This window comes from Megalops cyprinoides, chromosome 1 (genome assembly GCF_013368585.1).
Source record: "Megalops cyprinoides isolate fMegCyp1 chromosome 1, fMegCyp1.pri, whole genome shotgun sequence".
NCBI lineage: Eukaryota > Metazoa > Chordata > Actinopteri > Elopiformes > Megalopidae > Megalops > Megalops cyprinoides.
Genome location: NC_050583.1, coordinates 33,141,810 through 33,164,678, shown reverse-complemented (window position 1 = coordinate 33,164,678; position 22,869 = coordinate 33,141,810). Strand labels below are relative to the sequence as shown.

Sequence of the window (22,869 nt, the reverse complement as noted above, 5' to 3'; positions counted from 1 at the left end):
CACACCACCAGAAACTCGGGGGCGTCACGTTTCCTGGCCCATGCCTGCCCTGCCATGTGCTTCTCTCCATCCTGCCCTGCTTTCTGTCAGTGACACTCCAGTCACTGTCCCCGTCATGGCTCTCAGCGCCAGGCTGACGCTCCAACTGCACGGCAAGCTGTCGCTCTCGTAGCGGTTACACAACCAGCGCTGGCTGCACAGTAGTAACACTTTCAGGCCAATCTGACACGCCAGTCTTTCAAACTGTTCTCCCAGACTATTTTCCTGCATTGTAGATTAGGTCTCTCTCAGTCACCATTAAAGCAGAATGCTTATTTTATAAGGGAAAACCCCAAATACGAGACTTGTGTTCTATGAGGAATTCAAATCCAGAGAATTTGCTTGGTTGGAGGTACTACACGTTTACACATCTACTCTGTAGGGTAACTTACTTGATGTGAAAACACCTGCAAATATCACTGGGACTTTTCCCAGAAAACTCCAGCACTACAGCACTGACCATTATATATTATTATACAGAACAGCCCTTGGCACTCTTTAAAAGCTGCATTTACGAGAAGAACACAAATGCACGAGCCTTAATTGGGATGAAAGGGCTAATCTGCTGCTGGAGCTGAGGCAGACACATCCGCGTTGGGTGAGTGAAGTGAGACTCCACTCCTCTCTCAGTCTCTCCCATATCAGATTGCAGCAGAGGCCAGAACATGTCCGGGAGACGGAGAACTCTACAGAGCACTTCCTCAGGAATGCAACCTTGATAAGAAAACCATAATTGCCACATAACTGCAGATCAGTGTGGGTGCTCTGAACTGCGGCTGACCTCTTTCGGCTCCATTGTTTCAACACTGGAGCTTGTGTTGAGTTTTCCTCTACGCCTGCGAAAACCCTTCCACTGACGTTTGTCTCAGATTTCTCTCCAGTATCTGGTCTTTGGGTTTTTAATGGCTGCTTCACAGATTATGCAGCGGGTGTAATCTATGGAGCCATTTAAAGGATAAGCCTCTTTCTTTGTCTTGGCTTTGTGCTCTCTCAACGCACTTTAGAATAACATGGGGACAGGATCCTGGGGGATTGTTTCTGAAGTGCGCACAGGAGGTGAGAAACGGCCTCACATGGATAGCGCTGCCACAGGCTCTCTTCAGCTGAGAAAGACCATCTCCAGCCCATGTTCACACGCTCCTCCAACAAGCGCTGGAGGAGTGGAATAGCTGCTCCCCTGGTGTAGAGCTTTCTAGCACACAGAGAACGCAAAGAGGACGTGGGTTTCTGGAGTGGGCCGTGCGAGGGTGTGGCCCTTGTACCTCTGAGGTAGCTAGAGAGGGCCTGTCTCATGCGCCAGCTAACCTGTGATGTTTTGCAGTCCCGTTCCCTGATCTTGTCTTTGATGAGCTTTATCAATGATGTGATATTGTAGAATTCGGCCTCTTCCAGCACACCTTGAGGATAAATAGAGGTGTATAAATTAGTGAAACATCCTATACCTTGAAAACTACCCTTCATAACTCATAGAAATGAAGGCAGGTTTGTGTATCAAAGAGAGAAAGTTCAATTATATGGGAAATGCACACAGAGTGGATTCTATGAAACATGAATGGCAATGTGCAATGTTGAGCTATTATTTAAATGGCATTCATTTTGGTCACTGACATTCAAACACAATTTTCCAAAAATGTGAGAATTCATACCTTCCTCTGCCAGGTCTTTGTTGAGGACCAGTTTGCCATGCCTCAGATAGTTAAGCACTGGACCAAAGTATGTGGGGTCTCTGTCTATTAAATAGGCACCAGTTTCATCCTGAAAAAAGAACAGAAAGAGCAATCATTAATCAAAAGTCACTTCTTCACTTATTATGGGATAACCACAGTTACTGAGATCAGGAAGCTGATCTTCATTACTTCAACAAAACAGTAACTCAAAACCAGATGAATAATAAATACTGTACATGAACCAAGAACATCCCACTCAGAGCTGGGAAAGAGCTGCGGATATGATGCACTCCAGGGGAAATTAGGGCGCATACTTCTCACACCGGATTTTGGGAAGCCAGGTATGCCATCCCCCATGTTATGGGGTTGGCAGGGCATACTTCATTCTTACACAGCACCAAGTGTTAGGATGCCCCATAGAAATAACTTGTTGGTCCCTGTAGCGAAGGCGAGAGCAGTCGCCCCGCCCTTCCTCATAGCGAGGCGGATGTGCCCGTTTGTGCGGAGAATTCTTTCTCCGTCACATTTCCCACCCCCTCTGGTTGCTCGCACTCGGGGAGGCGAGAAAGAAAGTCTGCAGTTTTATTCTTTGCCCCACTGCAGTACTTCACTGTAAAACAAAAGGGCTGAATGGCAAGGTACCATCTTGTGAGACGAGAGTTGGTCTCACGCATTTTACCCAGCCATTGCAGTGCCTTATGGTCCGTTTCCAGGGTGAACTCCCGGCCCATCAAATAGTATTTCAAGGAGTCCAGGGCCCACTTAATCGCCAGACACTCCTTCTCCACTGTCGAATACCGTGTCTCCCTAGGAAAGAGCTTGCGGCTAATGTATGCGACTGGCTGGTAGGCTCCCGGTTCTCCCTGCAAAAGTACAGCCCCAAGACCAACCCCTGAGGCGACAGTCTGGACTGTAAACGGATTGTCAAAGTCTGGGCTCCGCAACAAGGGCTCGTGGCACATACAGTTCTTCAGATCCTGAAAGGCTCTTTCACAGTCACGAGTCCATTTCACCTTATTGCTCCCAGCCTTCTTGGTCAGCTCTGTCAGTGGAGCCGCACGGTCCGAGAAGTTCGGAATAAACCTCCGATACCAGCCCACAAGGCCAAGGAAGGACTTCACCTGCCTCTTTGTTGCTGGTGCAGGGCAGGCAAGGATTGCCTCGACCTTCCCCACCTGTGGCCGGATCTGTCCATTACCCAGCATATAGCCCAGGTACCCAGTCTCTGTGCGGGCCAGATTACACTTCTGGGGGTTGACGGTCAAGCCAGCCTCTTGGAGCTTGGTCAGCACCTGCCGCACATGGGATAGATGTTCTTCCCATGACTTGCTATAAATGACAATGTCATCCAAGTATGCAGCAGCAAATTCCTCTTTCCCCCGTAGCACTTGATCCATGAGCCGCTGGAACGTGGCTGGTGCTCCATGCAACCCAAACGGCATCACCGCGAACTGGAACAGCCCATATGGAGTACGAAAGGCAGTGTACTCTTTGGACTCTGGTGCCAACGGGACTTGCCAGTACCCCTTGCTCAAATCAAGGGTACTGATGTACCTGGCTTTTCCCAGTCTTTCGATCAGTTCATCAATGCGTGGCATTGGGTATGGGTCAAACCTGGAGATGGCGTTGATGTGGCGGAAGTCTACGCAGAAGCGGATGCTCCCGTCCTTCTTCGGCACCAACACCACCGGACTGCACCACTCACTGGAAGATGGCTCAATGACCCCCAACTCCAGCATCAGGTTCACCTTCTTGAGGTTCGACAGCAGCCTCTCTGGGATCCGGTACCACCTTTGCCTCACCGGTGTGTCCTCCTTAAGCTGGATGCTGTGCTGGCACAACTGGGTGCGACCAGGTCTTTCTTGGATGACACCTGCCCCCAGTTCTGCCCTTAGCTGTTGTTGCTGGTGAGTTGACAGGTGAGTGAGGTCAACTGAGTGAGCTCTGCTGTCGGTTGGGAAGTACTGTTCTGGTGTCTCCTCCTCTTCCTCAACGGCTTGCACAAACAGCTGCTGGCTCACTAATCCAGGAGGGGACCTCCATTCCTTCAGTAGGTTGACGTGAAACGTCTGGTAGGGCTTTTGGCGATCTGGCGTGGCAATCTTGTAAGTCACAGGCCCCATTTTCTGCACCACTCTGTATGGGCCTTGCCATTTGGCTAGCAGCTTATTCTCACTGCTAGGGAGCAGAAGCAGAACATCTTGACCTGGAGAGAAGGTACGGGTTCTTGCCTTCTTGTCGTACCAGGTTTTCTGCTTCTCCTTGGCCTCCTTCATGCTCTCCTGTGCCAGGGCCGTCATCTTCTCCAGTCTCTCCCGCATCTGTAGGATGTACGCCACAACACTCTGGCTCTCTGTTTTTCCTCCCTCCAAGGTCTCTTTTAGAACATCCAGGGGTCCCCTAACCTGGTGACCGTAGAGGAGTTCAAAGGGGAGGGCAGTGTGACGGAGTGCCGTCACTACGGTTGAGTATGCGCTCTGACTGCCATACCAACGAGCCTGGCTCTTTGGCGTCGCGGTCAAAGTTGCATGTTTGGTACCCCGTAGACCCGGGTTCAAGGCCGGGCGGGGCGACTGCTCTTGCCCTTCGCTACAGTCCCTTAGGTCTGACCATGTACATTCTACACTCAATAACTCATTCACACTGCCATCTAACCTCACCTGAATGCAAAGAATTCAGACAGAATTCTGCAGGAATACGTGAGTGGGAGGACATCTTCACTGTGTGAGGATACATGGGTAATATGTCAGTTGTATGTTGCTGTTACATTGTTCTCAAAACTTTTAATGACAGATTTTTCAGACTGAAAATGTACACATATTGACCTGCAGAGAATATTTGGTCTGTAACTAACATGTTTGTATGCTGAAACCATTTTATTAGAGAGCAACAAACCTATTTCTGCAAATGCATATGTATGATTGTGTATGTATGCGCATGTATGATTTGTACATGTGTATAACTTCGCTGCAAGCATTTTTTGTTACATATCATACATGAAGCAATGATTGTAGAGAAACACAATGCTGAAAGCACTACAACAGTGCAGACCGCAATCGTGGATTGTGGAAAACTGTGGAAAACTGTCAAACAGCCACAGATAAGGCTTATCAGTGTACGTCCAAACTCTCATGAGACACAGTGGTTAATTGCATGCCAATGTAAGATTTTTGTCCAGATCCCTAAACCAGCTCACTCAGTGCAGCATAAGATAGCACAGATCCTCTCACTTGCTAACGCTAATACCTGCATTCATTTGTCTAGATGGCCTTATTGTAACCACAGTTCTGCTCACAGACTTCAATTGTCACTTTGGCCGTAGTTGGCCATTGCAACAATTAGTACTTCTAAAGAAACCGGTGATGGGTGATTGAGAACTGTTCTTGCTAGGGAAGATAATGTAATTACCAGACCTCCTGTATTTCACCACCTGTATGCTAATTGTTGATCCTGATCAAAGCTCTGTATCAGTATAAAGAATGCTTTCACTGAGTGCTCTGGGTTCAGATTGACTCCGCTGAACCCAGAGTGCGTTTTCACGTAGTTCTGTCTTTTCTGCGAAGATCGGAATTGCACCTTGTTTTTCCTTACACCAACAATTAACCACTTTACCCTTTAAACCTTATGGACCATCTTAATGACTGGTCAACTGCTTAAAATAAGAGAAATTCATACAAGCTAAATTAAAAATAATATATAATAATATGAAAACCAACATTCAGACCAAGACTGTGATGTAATCTCCCAACTTTCTCTCATTACACATTAAATCTATATTCTTTCATTTTTCATTGATCAGCATTTACAGTTCATTTTTGGCAAGTCTCAGAACTACGAAATTGGTAAAAAATTTTTGTCTTCATCAAGAGTAGAGAGCACTGTGGATGTATTGAAGCAAACAAAATAAACAAACATGAAATCTGACTATTTTTTGTATCAGGTTTGCAGGGCAGAACAGCCTCATAAAAGTAGCAGCAGCATGTTGTAGTTACAAAATTAATAATAACAGGCAAGAGAATTCTCCATGGGAATTCTAAACATCAATCATTTAACGGATTAACAAGGCAATTCTTCAAAGGTTTCATCATTAGCATGCCCCACTGGGCAGAAGAGATGCCAACCGGGAGTCAAAGTTTGTTTTTCTTTCTTTTTAGATAAATGTCAGGATTACAGATGAACATAGGCTATCGGCATCAAGAATTTGATGGACGGGCAATCTAGCTGCCCGTTTTCTGATTTCATTTCTCCTGGTTAAGAAAAATAATTAATTTGTTTCATGACAAAGTGTGTAAAATGACATTTGTCCTGTTTTCCTTTGGCTATGAACCCAATTGCCTGTTAGGCTAAACATAGAGGTATATGTCAATATCTCCAGCACACAATTTCCTCTTAACAAATGAACTGTGTTCATTTTGTCAATGTAGATGTTTGTGATTAAAAAAAATGCTTTACTACTAGACTGGAATTTTTTCAAAATTATTTTATTAATGACTATTTCAGCACATCCCTATGAGACAGACAGACAGCCCATAGAATTCAGGTCTCACAAGTATATAGCAGGATTTTCTCTGCCAAGCAGCAAATGGAGCCCTGCTAGCTGTCTTAGTCTTCTGTTAGCAACATCTTTTCATTTTTGTCTCTACATAAGAACAATGGTATAGTGATTATTTAAATAAATAAAAAAAAATCTGAGTGAAGTGCAAGAGCTAGAAGGTGGATGTGCAAATGATCCAATGATCTGAGTGTCTAAGCATCAAATCCTCATTTGGGTCAAGAATAATCAGCAAAACAAATCAGGTGAGGTAAAGAGCCTGTCTTTCCATGCAAAAAGAGCCTAATTTTCATATTTTCCAAGTCCTTCATACTTTCCCACCCATGCACACACTGTATATTTTCTCTATATACTCTAGTCTAGACCTTATACAGAGGGGAAAAAAACCCTCCGTTCTCTTCAACAGAAGAGACTCAGAGTGAAGTGGAAACAGATGAAAATCTTACAAGTGTGTGGAAGCTTTTGCAAAGTCAGCAGTTATGTTTAACATAAAAGTACACTGGACAACTCTGGGGTGTACTATCTGCACTGAAAATATCCTTCTATGTGTTGTGGATATCCTCCTTTTTGACAACATCTCCCAAGGCAATGAGAATTACAGGCAGCCTATTCTGAACAGACCATAACTTTCTTGCACAAATGGAGGCAGACTGCTTCAAGCCCAACCAGGAGCCATCTTTACCTACACTGTTCTTCCTGCTGTTAAGGAGTGTTTGCATTGAAGTTAAAATTGTGTTGACTTTAATGTTTGTAACACATGAAAAAGCAGTTTAGCATTTCACAGTTCATTTGCTAAAGCTCAGATATTAAATGTTGTGTAAGACATGGAAGAGTAATACTGTCTAATAATGTTATTCGGTATTAAGTCTGCACTGCTTTGGTCCTTTATCAGCCTTTCCCCCATACAAAAGAAAACACGTAGATGATCTGCCCAAGGAAAGCCCAAAACAAACATCTCCTGGTATGATGCTAGTGAACATCAGCAACTTCAACCACTTCTTCTGGCATGAAAATTTAATCAAACCAGTGGAGGGTACAGCAGAAACTAATTATAACACTCTGATACATGGTCAGCCACCGGCTTCCATTTCCTGCCTGCACCTTGCTCCAAGTGCTTTCAGATGCAGCCACCAAGAGGACTGCAGATAGGCAGCATAAATAAAAAATAGCAGTTATACATCGTCAAATTCTGCAATAGAGAGAGAGAGGACAGAGAAGAGAAAAACAGGAGCAAGACAGAGAGAGCGAAATGGAAGTGAATGAGAGAAGGGAGGGTCCTGCATAAACAGAATCAAACAGCCATTTCAGTATTCATGGCTGGTGGTAACATTTCCCTGGAGTTTAAATAAAGGGTCATATTTATTTTTCAAAACAACTGGAGCAGACTGCCTTCCAGACTGAACAGTGTGTTTCAGTGTTCCTTCTGAGTAAGTCCACATACAAATCAGTTCACCAATGAACTTTACAGACCAAAGACAAACAAAACAAAACCAAAAAAAAGACAGAGAGAGAGATAAAGGGGGAGAGAGAGAGAGAGGGAGTCAGAGAGACAGAGGTTGCCATTCTCCTTCAGGAAGCTCGCTCGTGGAAGCGGGCCCCTGGCCGTGCAAGGCCTGATGGGCGTGACCCCGTTTGGGAGAGTGGTGATTAGAGGAGCAGCCGCACGTGAATAATGCGCACAGCACACAAAGGACACAGTGTTTTTAATTAAAAACAAGAAACCCTCTCCAGGGGCCTTGGCAGAGGGGTGCTGATCAACACATGGCAAGGGAGAACCGGAAAATACAAAGAAAATGTCTCGGGAGCGGCTGAACGCGCAAGAAAAACAGCGAGGCCGGCGCTACGGCTACAGATCAGACACAAACCATCACACACTGCTGACTAACTTTTCGTCACATGGTGAGGTAAGGTGGCTGTGCATGTAAAGAAAGGCAGGCACCGTCCACCATGAAGGGCAGGCACTGGCTCATTTCGACTCTTTCCAGGCCTGGAACCGGCACACTGTTGGCAGAAGTGAGCAAGCACTCAAAGTGAAATGGCTGCTCTGCCCTCCCCCGCGTCTACGGGACCTTCACCAAACACACACTTCAGTTTTCATGAGGTACTGACTTCTCAGGTCACAAGCCTGCAGTAAATGCCATTTACGCTTCCAGACAACGAGGAGGAGGTCAGCAGCTGCAGCAACCAGCTGAGCAGCGCTGTCCCTCGCTGAGGCGTGCAGGCGACTGCTGCACAGAGACGCGAGGCCCACTGAAGAATGTGGCCCCGTCACGGGGGTGACTGGAGGCAGCTCCCACCGTGTGGGCTCCAACATGTCCACACACAAACACGTTGATGGACCGGCTCCGGTCAGATCACCCCCCCCCCCACCCTCACCCTCACCCTCACTCTCCGCACACCACAGGCAAAGAGGCTTACTGCAGGAGCTTGGGATAATTACAAATCCGACAAAGCCGCTGAACGCACACCTCACGTTTTGCACACCCCAGTCACCTCCGACACCCTCCCGCTACGGAGGTGTCCGACAGCGAGAAAACGGTCATCGTGTGTCACGTTTCCATGTCTCCCTCTCTTGCGTTACTCCTCCTGCCTGCAGCTCTTCTGTGAAGAATAACAATGGTCACAGGCTGGAGCAGGAGCTCTGGGGGTGAACACTAATGTTAAGAGAGAAGGAATGAGACAAAGGACACATAAGAGAATGCCAGATGAAAAGGTAACAGATGAACTTGGGAAAGCTCGTGAAAGGGTGAAATGTCAAGATGGGGAGAAGTGAAGAGAGAAGAGAAGAAAGAAACATGAACATTGTAACAGCTGCTGTGGACAGCCAAAAAAAAAAAAAAAAGCTGATCCACAGTGAAGTTCCACATCAACTCGAACAAGCAGCTGCACTGCAAATGCAAAACCAGAGGTGCAACAAGGCTCAGAATTTGCCTTCTGTGCATCTAAAAGCCAACAATATGCATATTATTCTCCCAACGAAGCGAATGCAAATATTACCATGGACACTGCAATGTGGAAAATAAAAACAGACAGTTTCACCACAAGGTTGCTTCCCACAGACAAGACACCGCATTACGAGACATGAGAGGTCAAGATTTTTGCAAAGGGAAAGGTTAGGAGTGGGGGAGGTGGGAACTAGAAAGTTTAGAGAAAAATACAGAAAACGGAGGCGCCTGCAGTGGAGCACAAAGAGTGGCTCAGTGTCCAGAAAAGTAGGGGGTGGATAGGGCTGCTTATGAGCGGTGGGGGGGGGGTGCTCCGTCGCCTCCTGGTGCGGAGGATGACCTTCAGCAGACACTTGACATTTACCAGGTCTAATTATCTCCTGTGACCTCCTAACAGGGGGCCCTGATGACATCATGGCTCCACCTCTAACCTTCACATGCTCTCTGGAGGAGGAGGAGGAGGAGGCTCTTGGCTCTGCCAGCTCCTTCAGCAACAGATATCGTAAGGGACTGTTCGAGTTACCTTACTACGGCTCTGCACCTCGCATCCTCTCCGGCTCGCACACAGGAGAGACGAGCATACACATACTCAGAAGAGTGTTTATGGCTGTGACTACTAACATGACTGCCCCTTCTAAGAGAATATTGTACCTGATACAGTACAATGTGCAATCACCATTCTTCTATTCATCTAACAGTGTTAAAGCTCACCTTCACGGACAGTCATTAACATCTAATACACACAAACACACCAAATCTTCATCTCACAGCACTACTCCCCAGGCTGGGACCAGACTAGGGCTGCGCGATATAGCCGTCGCGATATATCACAAAGCTATTTTTAGCGCAATAACAGCTACCCCCGGAATGTGGCGATAGGTTTATTCCCATATTTTTTTCCCTTTAGTTATACCTGATGAGGGAGCACACCTCCAAATTTCAGTGAAATGCTTCCGGGGCAGAAAAATATCACTTCTATCTATATGTTGGTTAACTTACCTATTAGCTTTGAAAAACACATAACATATTTTTTCACTCTTTATCTTTGTAGCCTTGTGTTTCTATCTACCACATAAAAGCAGCATAGTGCTGTTGCTGTGGATATCAACATTGAATAGATACAAGTGGCGTTTTTTCCCCCCGGAAGCATTTCACATGGCCTCGGAAAACTGGAGGTGTGCTCCCCCATCAGGTATGACTAAAGGGAAAAAAATACGGGAATAAACCTAACGCCACATCCTGGGGATAGCTGTTATTGCACTAAAAATAGCTATTCGATATATCGCGACAGCTATATTGTGCAGCCCTAGAGCAGACTAAAAGTCAAAAGGGTTTTTGAGCTTAACATTTCGAGAGCCAAAAGCTTAAGATTAGGTCACTGCCTTTAAAGCCCATTTTCATCTTACTGTAATAGGCAAGACATATTCTTAAAGCAATTTTTAAAGGTCAGTGTTTCTCTGGGTGAGGCTGTCATTCTATACTGTTTCTGAACCCACACTGGCTTATGAATTTTAACAACCCTTTTCATATGTTCAGTGTTGATCTTTGAGTGGAAGCCTTTAAGCAAAACCCATATACTTTCCCATGAATCTGACATTTCCTTTAACAGGATAACTATATCCCTGTAACCCACTCTTCAAATGGATGAAAGCACAGGGTTGTGTTGTTTGATGTGTATTGTGAACATTCACCACCATTTTCAAATGCATATTTTGAGCACTGTCTAGTGTATGTGTGTGTGTACATGCGCGAAAGAATTTTAAAATCAGTGATGAAGGGAAAAGAACAAGGTTTTGTAGTCAGATGATAGATGGATAAACCATTTGATTAGATCAGCAGCATGAGGGCTTGACGACTCAGGCCAGCTCTGTGGAGGAATTCCCTGAGGCTGTGGTGGGTTTAGGAGAGGAGCACAATACGGCAGCTATGGGATGTCACTGTTCCGGGTACTGAAAGCTCTTCCCCATTTCCAGAACATCCCATCTTAAGACAGTAAGGGTGGTCCCATCACAAAATTTTACAATTTCATTTTAAACTACTACTTCAAATCAAGTTTCCAGTTCTAATCAGATCTACATTGCGAACGGTAATGGTGACGTACGCTACATATAGCTGATGAGACTGAAGGCTTTTAAGTGAAATTTTGCTGCTATACTGCTACCACACTGATATTTTGCTTTGTTAAATGTATTTTTTCGGTGCGTTTACAGTTTGCAATTTTGCTAATGTTTCGCTTCCAACATTAGCGAAGCACATGCAGCAAGTGCATTCAACTGCAGAATTTATGACGGAAGAATGTTTCAAATTATAAATGAACAGCTCCTTTTAGAGCACTCTAAAAGCTTTCCGTGTCTTAAGAGGCAGTTAAGGAGTTTCCGCAGCTAATCCACTGAGTGGGAAATCACTGTTGTGTTGTCCTCAGCGCTCGCTGGGGGAGAGAAAAAAGATGAGGAGGAAGGAGAAAGCACGCAGCAGAAAGCACAGCCTTAAATATTTCAGTTGCTTGATACAGTCTGTCCAGGCATGAGATAATGCTTCTCTCAACCCTGCACAAAACCAAGAGGCTTTTCTGATGTTCTGATGCAAACAATGGCTGCTCAGCAGAGAGCACCATTCTTTTGCCTCTGAGAAGGGATTAACATAATAGCAAGGCAGGAATTAAATGCAAGGAATCACTTTAAATATTGACGCAACACTCAAATGGAATTAAGAGAGAGTGAGCACAATAAAAAAACCTCTGCAATCGCAGTTTTGTTTACAGGCTGCCAACGCATGCAAAATGCAGCGTAGCATTAGCTCTGGGTCTCGTGATGCTCCTGAGGTCAAAGTGGACAGCTGGCGTTACTGCTCCATTCGCAGATGAAGCTGGCCACACCTCTCCACAGCCAGCTAACGCCACAGATCCGCACCAAGCCACCATCTGCATCCGGGTCTTAACCACTGAATAATGCACAATCCCAACCCAAAAGTATCTGTGACTTGAAATGGCTCTATTGATTCCCTTTGCTGAGAAATACAATATGGCCTTTATTGGGGAAAAATGGTGACAAGACACACAGGAGACAGTGCTAATATAGAACACTGAGTAATCTTTGAGCAAGAGATCTTTGAGTATACTACACTGCCAAGATCTTTACACCTCTCCCCCACGTTCTCTTACTTCCCCATAAGCGTACAAGGTTGTGTTGGCTCAGACCAGGGGAAATACAGGGTTTCCACTAGACTAATGGAGAGACAAACAAAGGAAAGCTGCGCAACGCTTATATTTAATGGAAAAGCCATGCTAATGGGCACTAAATTAAATTTCAGACTATAGTACACTCATACTAACACTAAAAGCTGGCTTTGATATTCTGTCTGTGATTATGTAGAAAAAAAGCAATTCAGCCTCTTAGCAGGATACATTTTCTCTCGGTCAATAGCAGCAGATTCTGTCCACATCCCCCCCTCTTTTGCTATGGTCGATTTCTCTACATTTCCGTTAGAGACACACGTACGCGGTCGCTCCGCAGAGCGCTGCATGTGATGAACAGCAACCATTGTTGTACTAGTCAAAATAAATGGTTAACATTTCAAAACCAAAGCTAATCATGACAGATAAATACTAGGCCTACATCTTATTAAAAGAGTAGACTTAACCTAACTGATTGTGTTTGCGAGTCTAACAGGGAGAACTGTTGGAGGACTAAATTTAGAAGACAGGAGTTTTGTTACAAACATAATTTAGCATTGCTTATTCAAGGAAAGAAAGCATTTCACTGTGTTTGTTGGCAAAGTACTGCCTGTGTAAATTGAGTATTCTGTGTGTACTGAACACAGTGTCTTGTGTATAGTATAGTGTAAATTGTGTAGTCTACATATTGTTACTGAACAATATGTATACAGTAGTTTTAGGTCTTCACCAAGTTTCATCAAGTGAAAGACTACTAAGCACAGTAGGGAATGGTTTCCGGTATTCGTATCTCTTATTCATTCAGCTGCTTACAAGTTTATAATTGTGCTATATTATTTCTGTCCTTCATCCTTTTCTACACATGCTACGGTAAGAGGCCTCAGAGTGTACATGAGCCAATTCAGAGATTATTTTTATACCAGTTACATGTACACTTTTGCATAATCAGGAAAGGGAAATAGAGTTTGCATATATATATATTACAGACAGGCTTTTTGAATCAAGTAACATTTTGTAAATATTTAAATAAAATGTTATCAATAGTTTGCCTGCTAGCCACAAAAGTTATGAATCAAGTTATCTAGCTAGGTATCAAGAAAGTTAGCTTTACATCTCTAGTGTAGAAAAAAAAAAAACAGACAATCAAGGTAAAGCCTGCTTGACAATCACAGATCAACTGAAACCAACTTGTGGAGTGGAGTTATATTTAACTTTAGCAAAATAACTGGCTAGCCGTCTTCCTAAATATGGTACGCTGATAAGGCTATAATTTGATGTAGCTAGGCACCTTCTGTCCTTAGTAGCTGATCCCAGATAAGAAAAAAATTTTACAGAAACTGGTGTTTGAATAAAAAAAATGCACTGATTGGGGGTGAGCAAGGCATCTTACGTTTGTTTTCAAGGGCAATGCATACCTACACAGCCTGCAATTTCAGTCGAGAAGTCACAACAGGGGAGGCTTTATGCTGCACTATGCCTGAAAGAACCCTCTTGTCAGTTGAAAATGAACATTTATATCTGTCACCACGGTACTGCAAAGCTGGACCAACACAAGTGTGAACTAATTAATATGCCATACCGCAATACTATTTTTATTATTTGTACAATGGATGCTCACACGAGTAAATGGATAATTGATCAACACTCATTCCTTTCCATCTACAGTGAAAAAAAAATGCAGCAAAGTTTTGCAAACCTATCTGAAAATGCCATCCTAAAAATGCCATCCTGTTGAAGTAGAAATATGCAAGTACTTGAAAAATACATGACCTCACATATTCCCAAACAGATGTGGTACAGGAATTCTCTGTTATCAATAGCAGGAAAGCTAAACAATGCCCAGCCCTGCCTGAAGAACAATGGGGGATGATGCTTAAATCTAAACATAAAATAGTCACACACCCACAAATATGTTCCTAACCTCTCACGAGTTCCAATGATATGCATTTCAAACCGAACAAAACACCATGACCACTTGATAAAAACACCAAATAAAAGAGAAGCTTCTTTTTCAACCATCTATTGTGAGGAAGAAATACAGCTCTGGAGTAGTGTATGTCACTATAGGGAACTAAACGTTTGCATTTCCCTTTCAACCTCAAACTGTTTTCCATCCATTTTGCATAATTAAAAAAAAAAACATAAAAAAAACAAAAAAGAAGGATTGTTCAATCACAAGAAAAATATGCTAATGCAACTTTTTTCTGATGAAGGTATTCAAAATGGAAAATAAAAATGGGGAAAAAAGTTCAAAAATCTGAATTTACAGGAAAACTTTTTTAGAAGGACCTCATGGTCATGATTTTTAAGATGAAAGAAAAATATGACAACATTTTGCTTTTTGCCAGCACACCAAATCCTCTTAAGAGAGATTCGACAAGAGGAAGAAGAACAAAAGGTTATGATATTAGAGTTTTGGAGTGGCAGTGTAAGCACTGCCACTGTCACATGAAGCACACCACAAGGGATTGGTCATGACCCAATTCAGGGGATTCCCATTGTGTTCATTCCTCAAACTACTGAAAAGAAAAAACTTTACATAATTATTTGTTAATCACTGAAACACATAATACAAAAGACTGCTTAAAGGCACAGGGACATTAATGTGACTGCGCCCTTTCAGTAATGTTATGCTAAGCAAATCAGTTTGCCACAGGATGGATATTCCCTAATTTTAGAGCTTCGTTACACACAACTGAATCTTTTAATGATTATGTTCTAAATTTGGGGAAACTCTCAACCGCTACAGTCTAACACGCTATACAAACCAACACTTTAGTTTCACAGAGCCATAGAATTTGAGATAGCTCAGATAGCCTGACCTAAAAACTGCACCTAAGTAGGACACATTTAGACAGCCTGTATGAAAGGTAATGAACTGATGAGATGATTCTGGTGTATAAAGGGATTTGCAGAACATGGCGCTGTTTGGACGAGCGAGCAGAGAGAGAGAGGAATGGAGCTTGTGCATGGGGGTGACCTGATTCGAGTGTTGAAGTGAGAGGATCAGAGGACTGTCACCCACAGGGGACCTGTCACCAGGGCTCTGGGGAAAGAGGGGGCAAAGGAGGGGGGTTCTGGCATCACTCGTTACTGGCAGTGACAGGAGGGCAGCAGGACCCAGCGGCTTAGCCAAAATGTGCATCTTTATCCTGCATTAGTCTGTCAGCCACAATGTGCCCCTAGAAAGGCGATTGGAAGTTTCTCCACTCCACTCAGGGACAGCTGTTCACATTTGAATAAACCACAAAAAACACTGATTATTCAGAGATTATGAGATGCACGCATGAATTTAATGAGGGCTGTTGGGGGAAAAAAAAACAACAAAAAATCCATATATAGAGCAATCCCAGAATGGAGAGGTGGCAGCGTTGAGCTGGCTGGAAAACAGCATGCGGAAAAAGCAGCGGGACAGACAACGAAATTGCACGTTGCTAGGTCACGTCACCGTGCGCCCAGACGGCACTTCAGCAACACTCTCTCGCTCATGAGAGCCGATCGGCACTAGCGGACCAGCAGGAACAGGACCCCGGTCCTTCATTTCAATGCCACCATTCAGGTGCCGCCAGGCCGGGCGTTGCATCTCCTGCTGTGCTCCGTGCCAGCTCCTCTCCCCTGCTGTGACAAGGCTGGAGCGCTTGGCGGGCTCTGTGACAGGGACATCCGTTCTCCAGCCCCATCGCTGAGTCACAAAGAGCGGCTGCCACGAGTATACCGAGTTCAAACCGGTAAGGGGAGGGGGTGGGCGGGGGGATATGGGGACTTCTCGTTCCTAACATTTGAGTCTCCAACTTCAAATAACAGGCCTGTGAGGATGCAGGCCTTCAAAAAGCCTGGCCCATTCCCTCCCACATCATGAACCGTAGACATGAAGTGATGTTAATACGCTGTTGCTGACACGGCTGCCCTCTAGTTACCTGAAACAGGTCACAATGCCTCTGAATCAGATTTTTTTTTTTTTATAAGCGGGCTACTTTCCCTGCATTGTGTACCAACAACCCTCACTTCCTGCCCATCTGCGTCTTCATATCCTGCCCTCCAGATCACATGCTTCACCCTCTTCTACTCACAGTTAATAACAGGACTCACAATGCATGGCAATTCAGAGAGGATTTTTACAGAAAACAAACTTCAAACTATGTCTGATGAGATCAGCTATCACAAATTAAACACAAATTGTACTGATCTTTCTTCAAGCCACTTCCTAAATGGAGAGTTGTGCTGGATTTTTACTGGACCCGTTACAGTAAAGTAGCGAGTCTGACTTCATTGTGTTTGTTAGTGGGACATGGCACCTAATTGCCCAATTTTAAATTGTCTATATCATTTCCTGCACAAGCAACATTCAACAGCTTTTACGGAGCTTTTTCAGACCTTTGTGCATTTTAACATCCCTAAGCATTACAAAATAACCAAAAATTTACCTAGAAAGAATCATGTTTCACTGTCATCACACCTCTCGCATGGACAGAAAGTGAAAACACCTTTAAATCAAACCGAACTGCCACTTTTCTGAAGGAAGGCTCTGGATGTTTCACAGAGGCCAAAGACACAGGGCATAGAAGACAGACTTCTTTTTAGGGAGGTGAAGACACCACAAACAGTGTCAGTGCCCCAGCCCTAAAGGTGAAGCTGAAGAAACTGCAGCCCCACAATTCAGCAAAAAAAATCAATAATCAGTGGGTTGTTAAGAAACACACGTAGGCTGAATGTATATTGAAAAAGACAACACTGAACTGAAAATGTATACAGCAGATGAAGATCTATAAGCCTGTTTCTGTGGAATCCCTGGGCTGCTCTCTACTATGGGCCCAGATTGGCTTGTGTCTCCTCCCTGGCACATCCACAAACACTGAAGCTGGAAAAGCTTCTTGGCTATGCATTCTAGCCTCTCTGAGGCAGTTGTATCTAAAAAATCAATTTGGGCATTTGGTGAAGCACCTCCACTACCAAAGGATTCCAGATTACTAAAATCACTTGCCGCCCCCCCACCCCCAAAATCATCTGCCAAAATGCACTGGACAGCTTCATACTTTTGCACTCTTTTTAACCAACACCTACCATACACACTGAACATACCAATGGTGAAAAAAAGAATAGCTTCATCTCTAATCTAGAAGTAGTTCAGGCCTAATACCCACATTTAATATGCAGTGAACAACAACCATGTTTATCACCAATAGAAGTTTTTGAAAACTAACCTAAAAAGGACTGTTTTTTTTTGTTAATGCCATTAACATTTGAATGCCGTTTTGTAACACAGAATCAGGAACATAAACAGACAATAAACTGAGGCTGCTTGGGAACACTTCATCTTTTATGTGCTCTGCGTAGCGATGCATCATTGTGCCAGCATTTTTTCTTCTGAGAGAGAAATACAGCTGCACGGTCTGAGTCGAATGTGAGCAAGACTGAGAACGAAGCTGTGCTCTGTGCTGGACCACACCTAGTGCTAATTCTGGCACCAGTGTGAACAAGAGTGGGCTTGTTGGAGTCCTCCTTCCTACCATGCTGCCAAGCTGAAAAACACACAGACACACATACAGACATACAGACACGCATACAGACATGCACGCACACACACACATACGGAGAGGGAAGGCCTGAGATTCTAGCAATCGGAACTTTAGCTGCATCACTGACAGACAAGTAGTGTCCACCTGACAGGTGCACACACACAACTTTGTGCTATGGATAACTGGTAGACCTTAAATACGGTCAAAACTTGAACAACCAGAGACATCTCACTGAGTGTTAATCCAACTAAACAGGCTAAACCGAAGTCGCGTTTTGTCACTGAATAGTAATGTAAAAGCTATGCGCATTGAATACATCTTCCTCACTGAGATCACTGACTGGAATTTTGTAAAGCAGCCTGTCTTGCGACTAGTGTCACTACTGTAGCATTTAATAAACTTTGTTAACCTTTTTTTTAACCAAGGGAAGTTGTGAAACAGGACATAAAAGAATACTGAAGCAATTTATGTTTGCCATTTATCACAAGATACAAATGTAATGAGTAGATCAATGGAACTATGTCGTACCTTAATTTCAAAACAACACACAGGTGCTAATTACAAACCAGAATGGCCATGTATGTTTTATTTGCATACCATACTAAACCATTTTTGTAAACTGTAACTCGCCGTGGCATTCAACACCCACATCTCCCACAAACTGGGGACAGAAGCACCAAAGCCATTCATTATTTATGGGATACGGCAAAGTATTGCAGAGAGCGGTTTAATTTAGCCCTGAAATGGAGCGTCAGACATTATTAATGAGCTCCTTTGTCTCTGCCAGCCCTTGGAGAGTCGCTTAAGTGAGGCACTTCTTTTTCCTATTCCGCCCCCTTCGGCTAGTCGGTTCTAGTCCCCAACATTTCTGAAATTCTGTTCTCAAAACATTATCAAGAAATCTCCTCAATCGGTGAGCTTAACATTCTTTGGTGCTAGCTGGTTAGTAACTTGTGCAAAGCGAGACTAGAATGCCAGCCAGCTAAAGTGTAAATATCACTATCGATTAAGACTGGAAAGTAAATTCCATCAAATCAGAAATATTACATTTTAATGACTAAACCTCACAGCACAACAATCTTTTTAGCTATGCTTATACTTGTGCATTCCTGCAGTTACCTGCCAATATCACGGGCTAAATGCACTGACAGAATAAAATCAACAGACAACACACACTACAAAGAGCAAGCTTATAAACCCAACTTTGTAAAGTTAGCTGGCTAATGTCAGCGCACTAGTTTTGAATATAGCTACAATTATGCTGTATAGCTTACAGCACTAAATTTCTGACTCGTTGGTTAAGTGTGCCCTGAATTATACCGGCCCTAACTGTACAGTAATAACTAATACAGTTCTGCAAAAGGACAAACAGTAAAATAAAGCTATTCGTAAATGAGTGGTAACTTGCTCAACTGTTGAAAATACAGCTAGCTGACGTTAGCCAACGTTGGACTCTAGCTGAACGTATGTTAGCTAGTAAATTGGTTTTCCTAGCGTCTTGGTCGAACTTGCACAAATTCCAATATAACGTTAGAGTATGTCTGGTGCACTACACTGTTAAATTGTTACCTTGGCTGTAGAAATCCCCAGTTATGTAGCAGGCTAGAAAATGATTGTTACAAATGTAACATAAAGAACAGCTATCCAGCTGACCATCCACATAAATGTCTGATAAGTCAATACAGCCCAGCTAACCCACGGGACAATTTCTAGGTTGAGTTGCAGCTAGGGACGATAGCTAGCTAGCTAGCGTTAACTGTACCCTGAACCGTGCAGTTAGTCTTCGCCATACAATTCTGTGAAAATCAGAATAGCTTGCTAGCCAGCTAATGATAATAACACTGTGTACTTTGATAAATGAACACCCCTGATTTAGCAAGCACCCATTCTCATCAGAGTCCCAGACCCCTACCCCAAATCTCTGATACCTTATCGGAGTCGAGGTCGGGGTCGGCCTGGCACAGTCGGTACAAGAAAGATTTCGGATCTCGGCACAAGGTCTGTCGCGTGGTCAAAAAATACGTGCCCCCCACGTTCAAGCGGACCCACTTGGATGCCCCGATGGCGGACGTCTGCGTTCTTTCTCCGGGAGAATGGACGGAACACCTCCGACAGCCGGAGCCGCTGAGATCGGAGCTATTCTCTGCCATTCCTCTTCTCCACCGTGTGGTACAGGAACTGAGCTCGTGGGCAGGAAGTGTCCCTTGTTTAATATCGCTCCCTCCTACAAGCTAAAGCGACGCCACTCCTTTTTTCCCTTGCTGCCTCCTTCAACGTTGGAAGCGGACCGTGATGTGCTTCCCGACGTCTTTACACTCCTTTCAGCACGGCCAGCGCTCTACACCGTCAGCCTTGTCAGTGTCGTCAGTGAAACACGTCGTACGGTAGGCCTACCCTCGTCTTGCATATGTCAAGGCAGTTAAGCAGAACGACCGACTGAAGGAGATATACTACAACAATTAGTAACCCATGGGCAAACCGAGGCGAAGTTAGGTAGCCTATACTAAACCCGTTTTATGTTTATTATTATTTTGCCGTGGAATAAAATCTATTATTAAGGCCACAAATAGCCCACACGACTTTTCATAGTCTTATAAATTAAGTACATTTTAAGTAGGCTATATTTTGTCGGTAGAAAAATACCCTCAAATGGTACACCTTGTACCCTACTTAAAATGGTAAATGATTTGAATGACAGAAAAAAATGAATTATTTACTGATTTTTATGGTTCATTTTTTCTGTCCAGAAGAAAACTAGCCCCTTGAAAACAGATAATCGCATAGAGGAAGGACAATTTTCCCATGTCAAACTAAATGTGTAAGTGTGTATTCAATGTTTCCCACAAACTGCACTGCGTAAAATATTAGTATGCAAGTTGGGTCATGGTCATGGATGCTGAAATGTGCTTTTGTATACGACCATGGTGAGAATCAAAATCTGTTTCATGAGGAATCTCTGGTTGACTTGACCAAGAAAAGAGGCTATTATATTTATGGCATCTACTGTATGCAGTATATAGCAGATTGTGTATAATGCACAGATGCGTAATTGGTAAAAATCCAACTTGATAATCACAATTCCCCAAGGGATGTGTGGTATGCTGGTTTAATTACCTAATCAGCAACTACTTTGTTTCTTTTATGTTTTTATTAATGGTGATATTCGGAGGATCACATTTGTGTCCTTTATTCAAGAAAATCTTTAATGCATAGGTGCCAGTGATTAATTAAATATTTTAGACCAATGCCATCGGGGGAATTTGTTGGGATGAAAACCAGCCATTAAAGAATTTAGTTTGACCTTTCTGTAGTACACAGTATGTATACACATGGGGCACATTAGCTTTCAGTGCAAGTGCATATTTATCAATTGTGTTCTCCAAAACTTTTTGAAAAAGACACAGCCTGAACTGAGACCAAATCCAGGGCATCTCCTATACATCCATTGAATGTAGGTGTTAGGAAGTCCAGAACATCATGAAGAATGCCTCCATTCTCCATTTCAGTGATGTTCTGTTATGTTATGTTAAGCACACAAAGAAAGATTCTTCAAGTAGTTCTGTTCAGTAGTTTAGAACACTGTATGATGTTATAAAAAACTCAGAGGGGAATTAGATTCTTGTGAAATGGATTTTTTCTATTGTGCTGGTGATGTTTCTCCACACATGTAAGAAATCAACCACTCTCCATTAGCTACCCCTTTACAAACACTGGAGTGGCAGGTACATCATCTGCCAAATTACTGGGTGGCGGGGCATGCCAAACATCTATACAGATGGTATATACATACAGGTATACACCATTTCTAGACATTCACATGACATTTATTCCAGAAGTTGTGAAAAATACATCTGACCATTTCAGGCTGTAAAGTAGACTACATTTGCTCCTCTAGAGTCCACTTCAGACTATTCTAACACTTACCAGTAGGGAGGGTGTTAATAGACGGCCCACTGGTGTTTCAACTGGATTAGCTGTCACACTCATAATTAGATCTTCTGACTCCAAAGGAGAGTACGAATGATGAGTGTGATCATTTCAGAGATTGGATAAGTCTCCTTAATAAGCTTTAGTTGTGATTTGATTAATGTCACCCCCAGTCTTTGGGAGGAGGGCTGTCTGATATGATTTAATGAGAATTAGTCTGCATTGTTAGGACGTATGTATTACACCTTGCAGCAGAGTGCACTGTCTCCTCTTCCTTTTTTGTTGGCATTTAGTAGATGCTCTTGTCCAGAGCGACTTATATTGGTTACATTTTATATTATATTATATATATATTTTTTTTTTTACAATGGTATCCATTTATATAGCTGGATATTTACTGCAGCAGTGTCCCCGTGGGGGATCGAACTGGCAACGTTTACATTACAAGTTCTACTCATTAACCACTATGCTACACTGCTGCTCTTCTTGTACTGTACCAGCATTTAAAAGGACTGTCAAGGTGTCATTCCTTGGCTTTGTGACCAATTTGTGCCTTTTGCTTTCTGCTTTTATTTTTCTGTGCATTGCTTGCTTCACAACCCTTGATGTCACAAGCCAACTAAAATACCCTGCTATGCACCCAAACACTGAAGAATGAGACAGAAGTCAAATTAGAACAATTAGGACTCATTTTGATAAAAAAAAATAGAAGTCTGTTGTTTTTAGTTGACAATATAACTTATTTCAAGAGGCACCGAATCACAATTTGTCAAAAAAGTTCTCTCTTGCTAGAAGAGCAGAAATTGACATAAATCATGAAGCCATTTTTTTAAAATGCTGACAAAAAAGTTCCTCAGAGACTGTTTGGAGCAATTTGCTTCATTTGCAACTGTTTTTTTTTACAGACATTATGTTGTTACTTTCTCATTTGGTAACTTGTGAATGAATATTTATAAATAGGTCACAATTCAAAATAAGAATATCTGATTTAAGAAATCCACAATCACATCCCAAGTGCTTTAACTGAAGTATCAGATTAATGGACTAATAC

General features: G+C 43.2%; 1 protein-coding gene across 2 annotated transcripts in view; it reads right to left on the bottom strand.

Annotated features, from left to right (window-relative positions):
* kctd5b (potassium channel tetramerization domain containing 5b) overlaps positions 1-20,145 on the bottom strand; it is a 35,654-nt gene extending 15,509 nt beyond the window's left edge. Inside the window, exons 1-3 of one of the 2 annotated variants that reach the window (XM_036527977.1) lie at positions 19,820-20,145; positions 1,686-1,794; positions 1,345-1,436 (exon numbers count right to left, since the gene is read on the bottom strand). In XM_036527977.1, coding sequence (XP_036383870.1) covers positions 1,345-1,436; positions 1,686-1,794; positions 19,820-20,041 — 423 coding nt within the window. In that variant the 5' untranslated portion in view covers positions 20,042-20,145. The remainder of the gene's footprint in view (positions 1-1,344; positions 1,437-1,685; positions 1,795-19,819) is intronic. The other variant, XM_036527986.1, reaches the window with a different exon arrangement.
* Between the last annotated feature and the right edge of the window lie 2,724 nt (positions 20,146-22,869).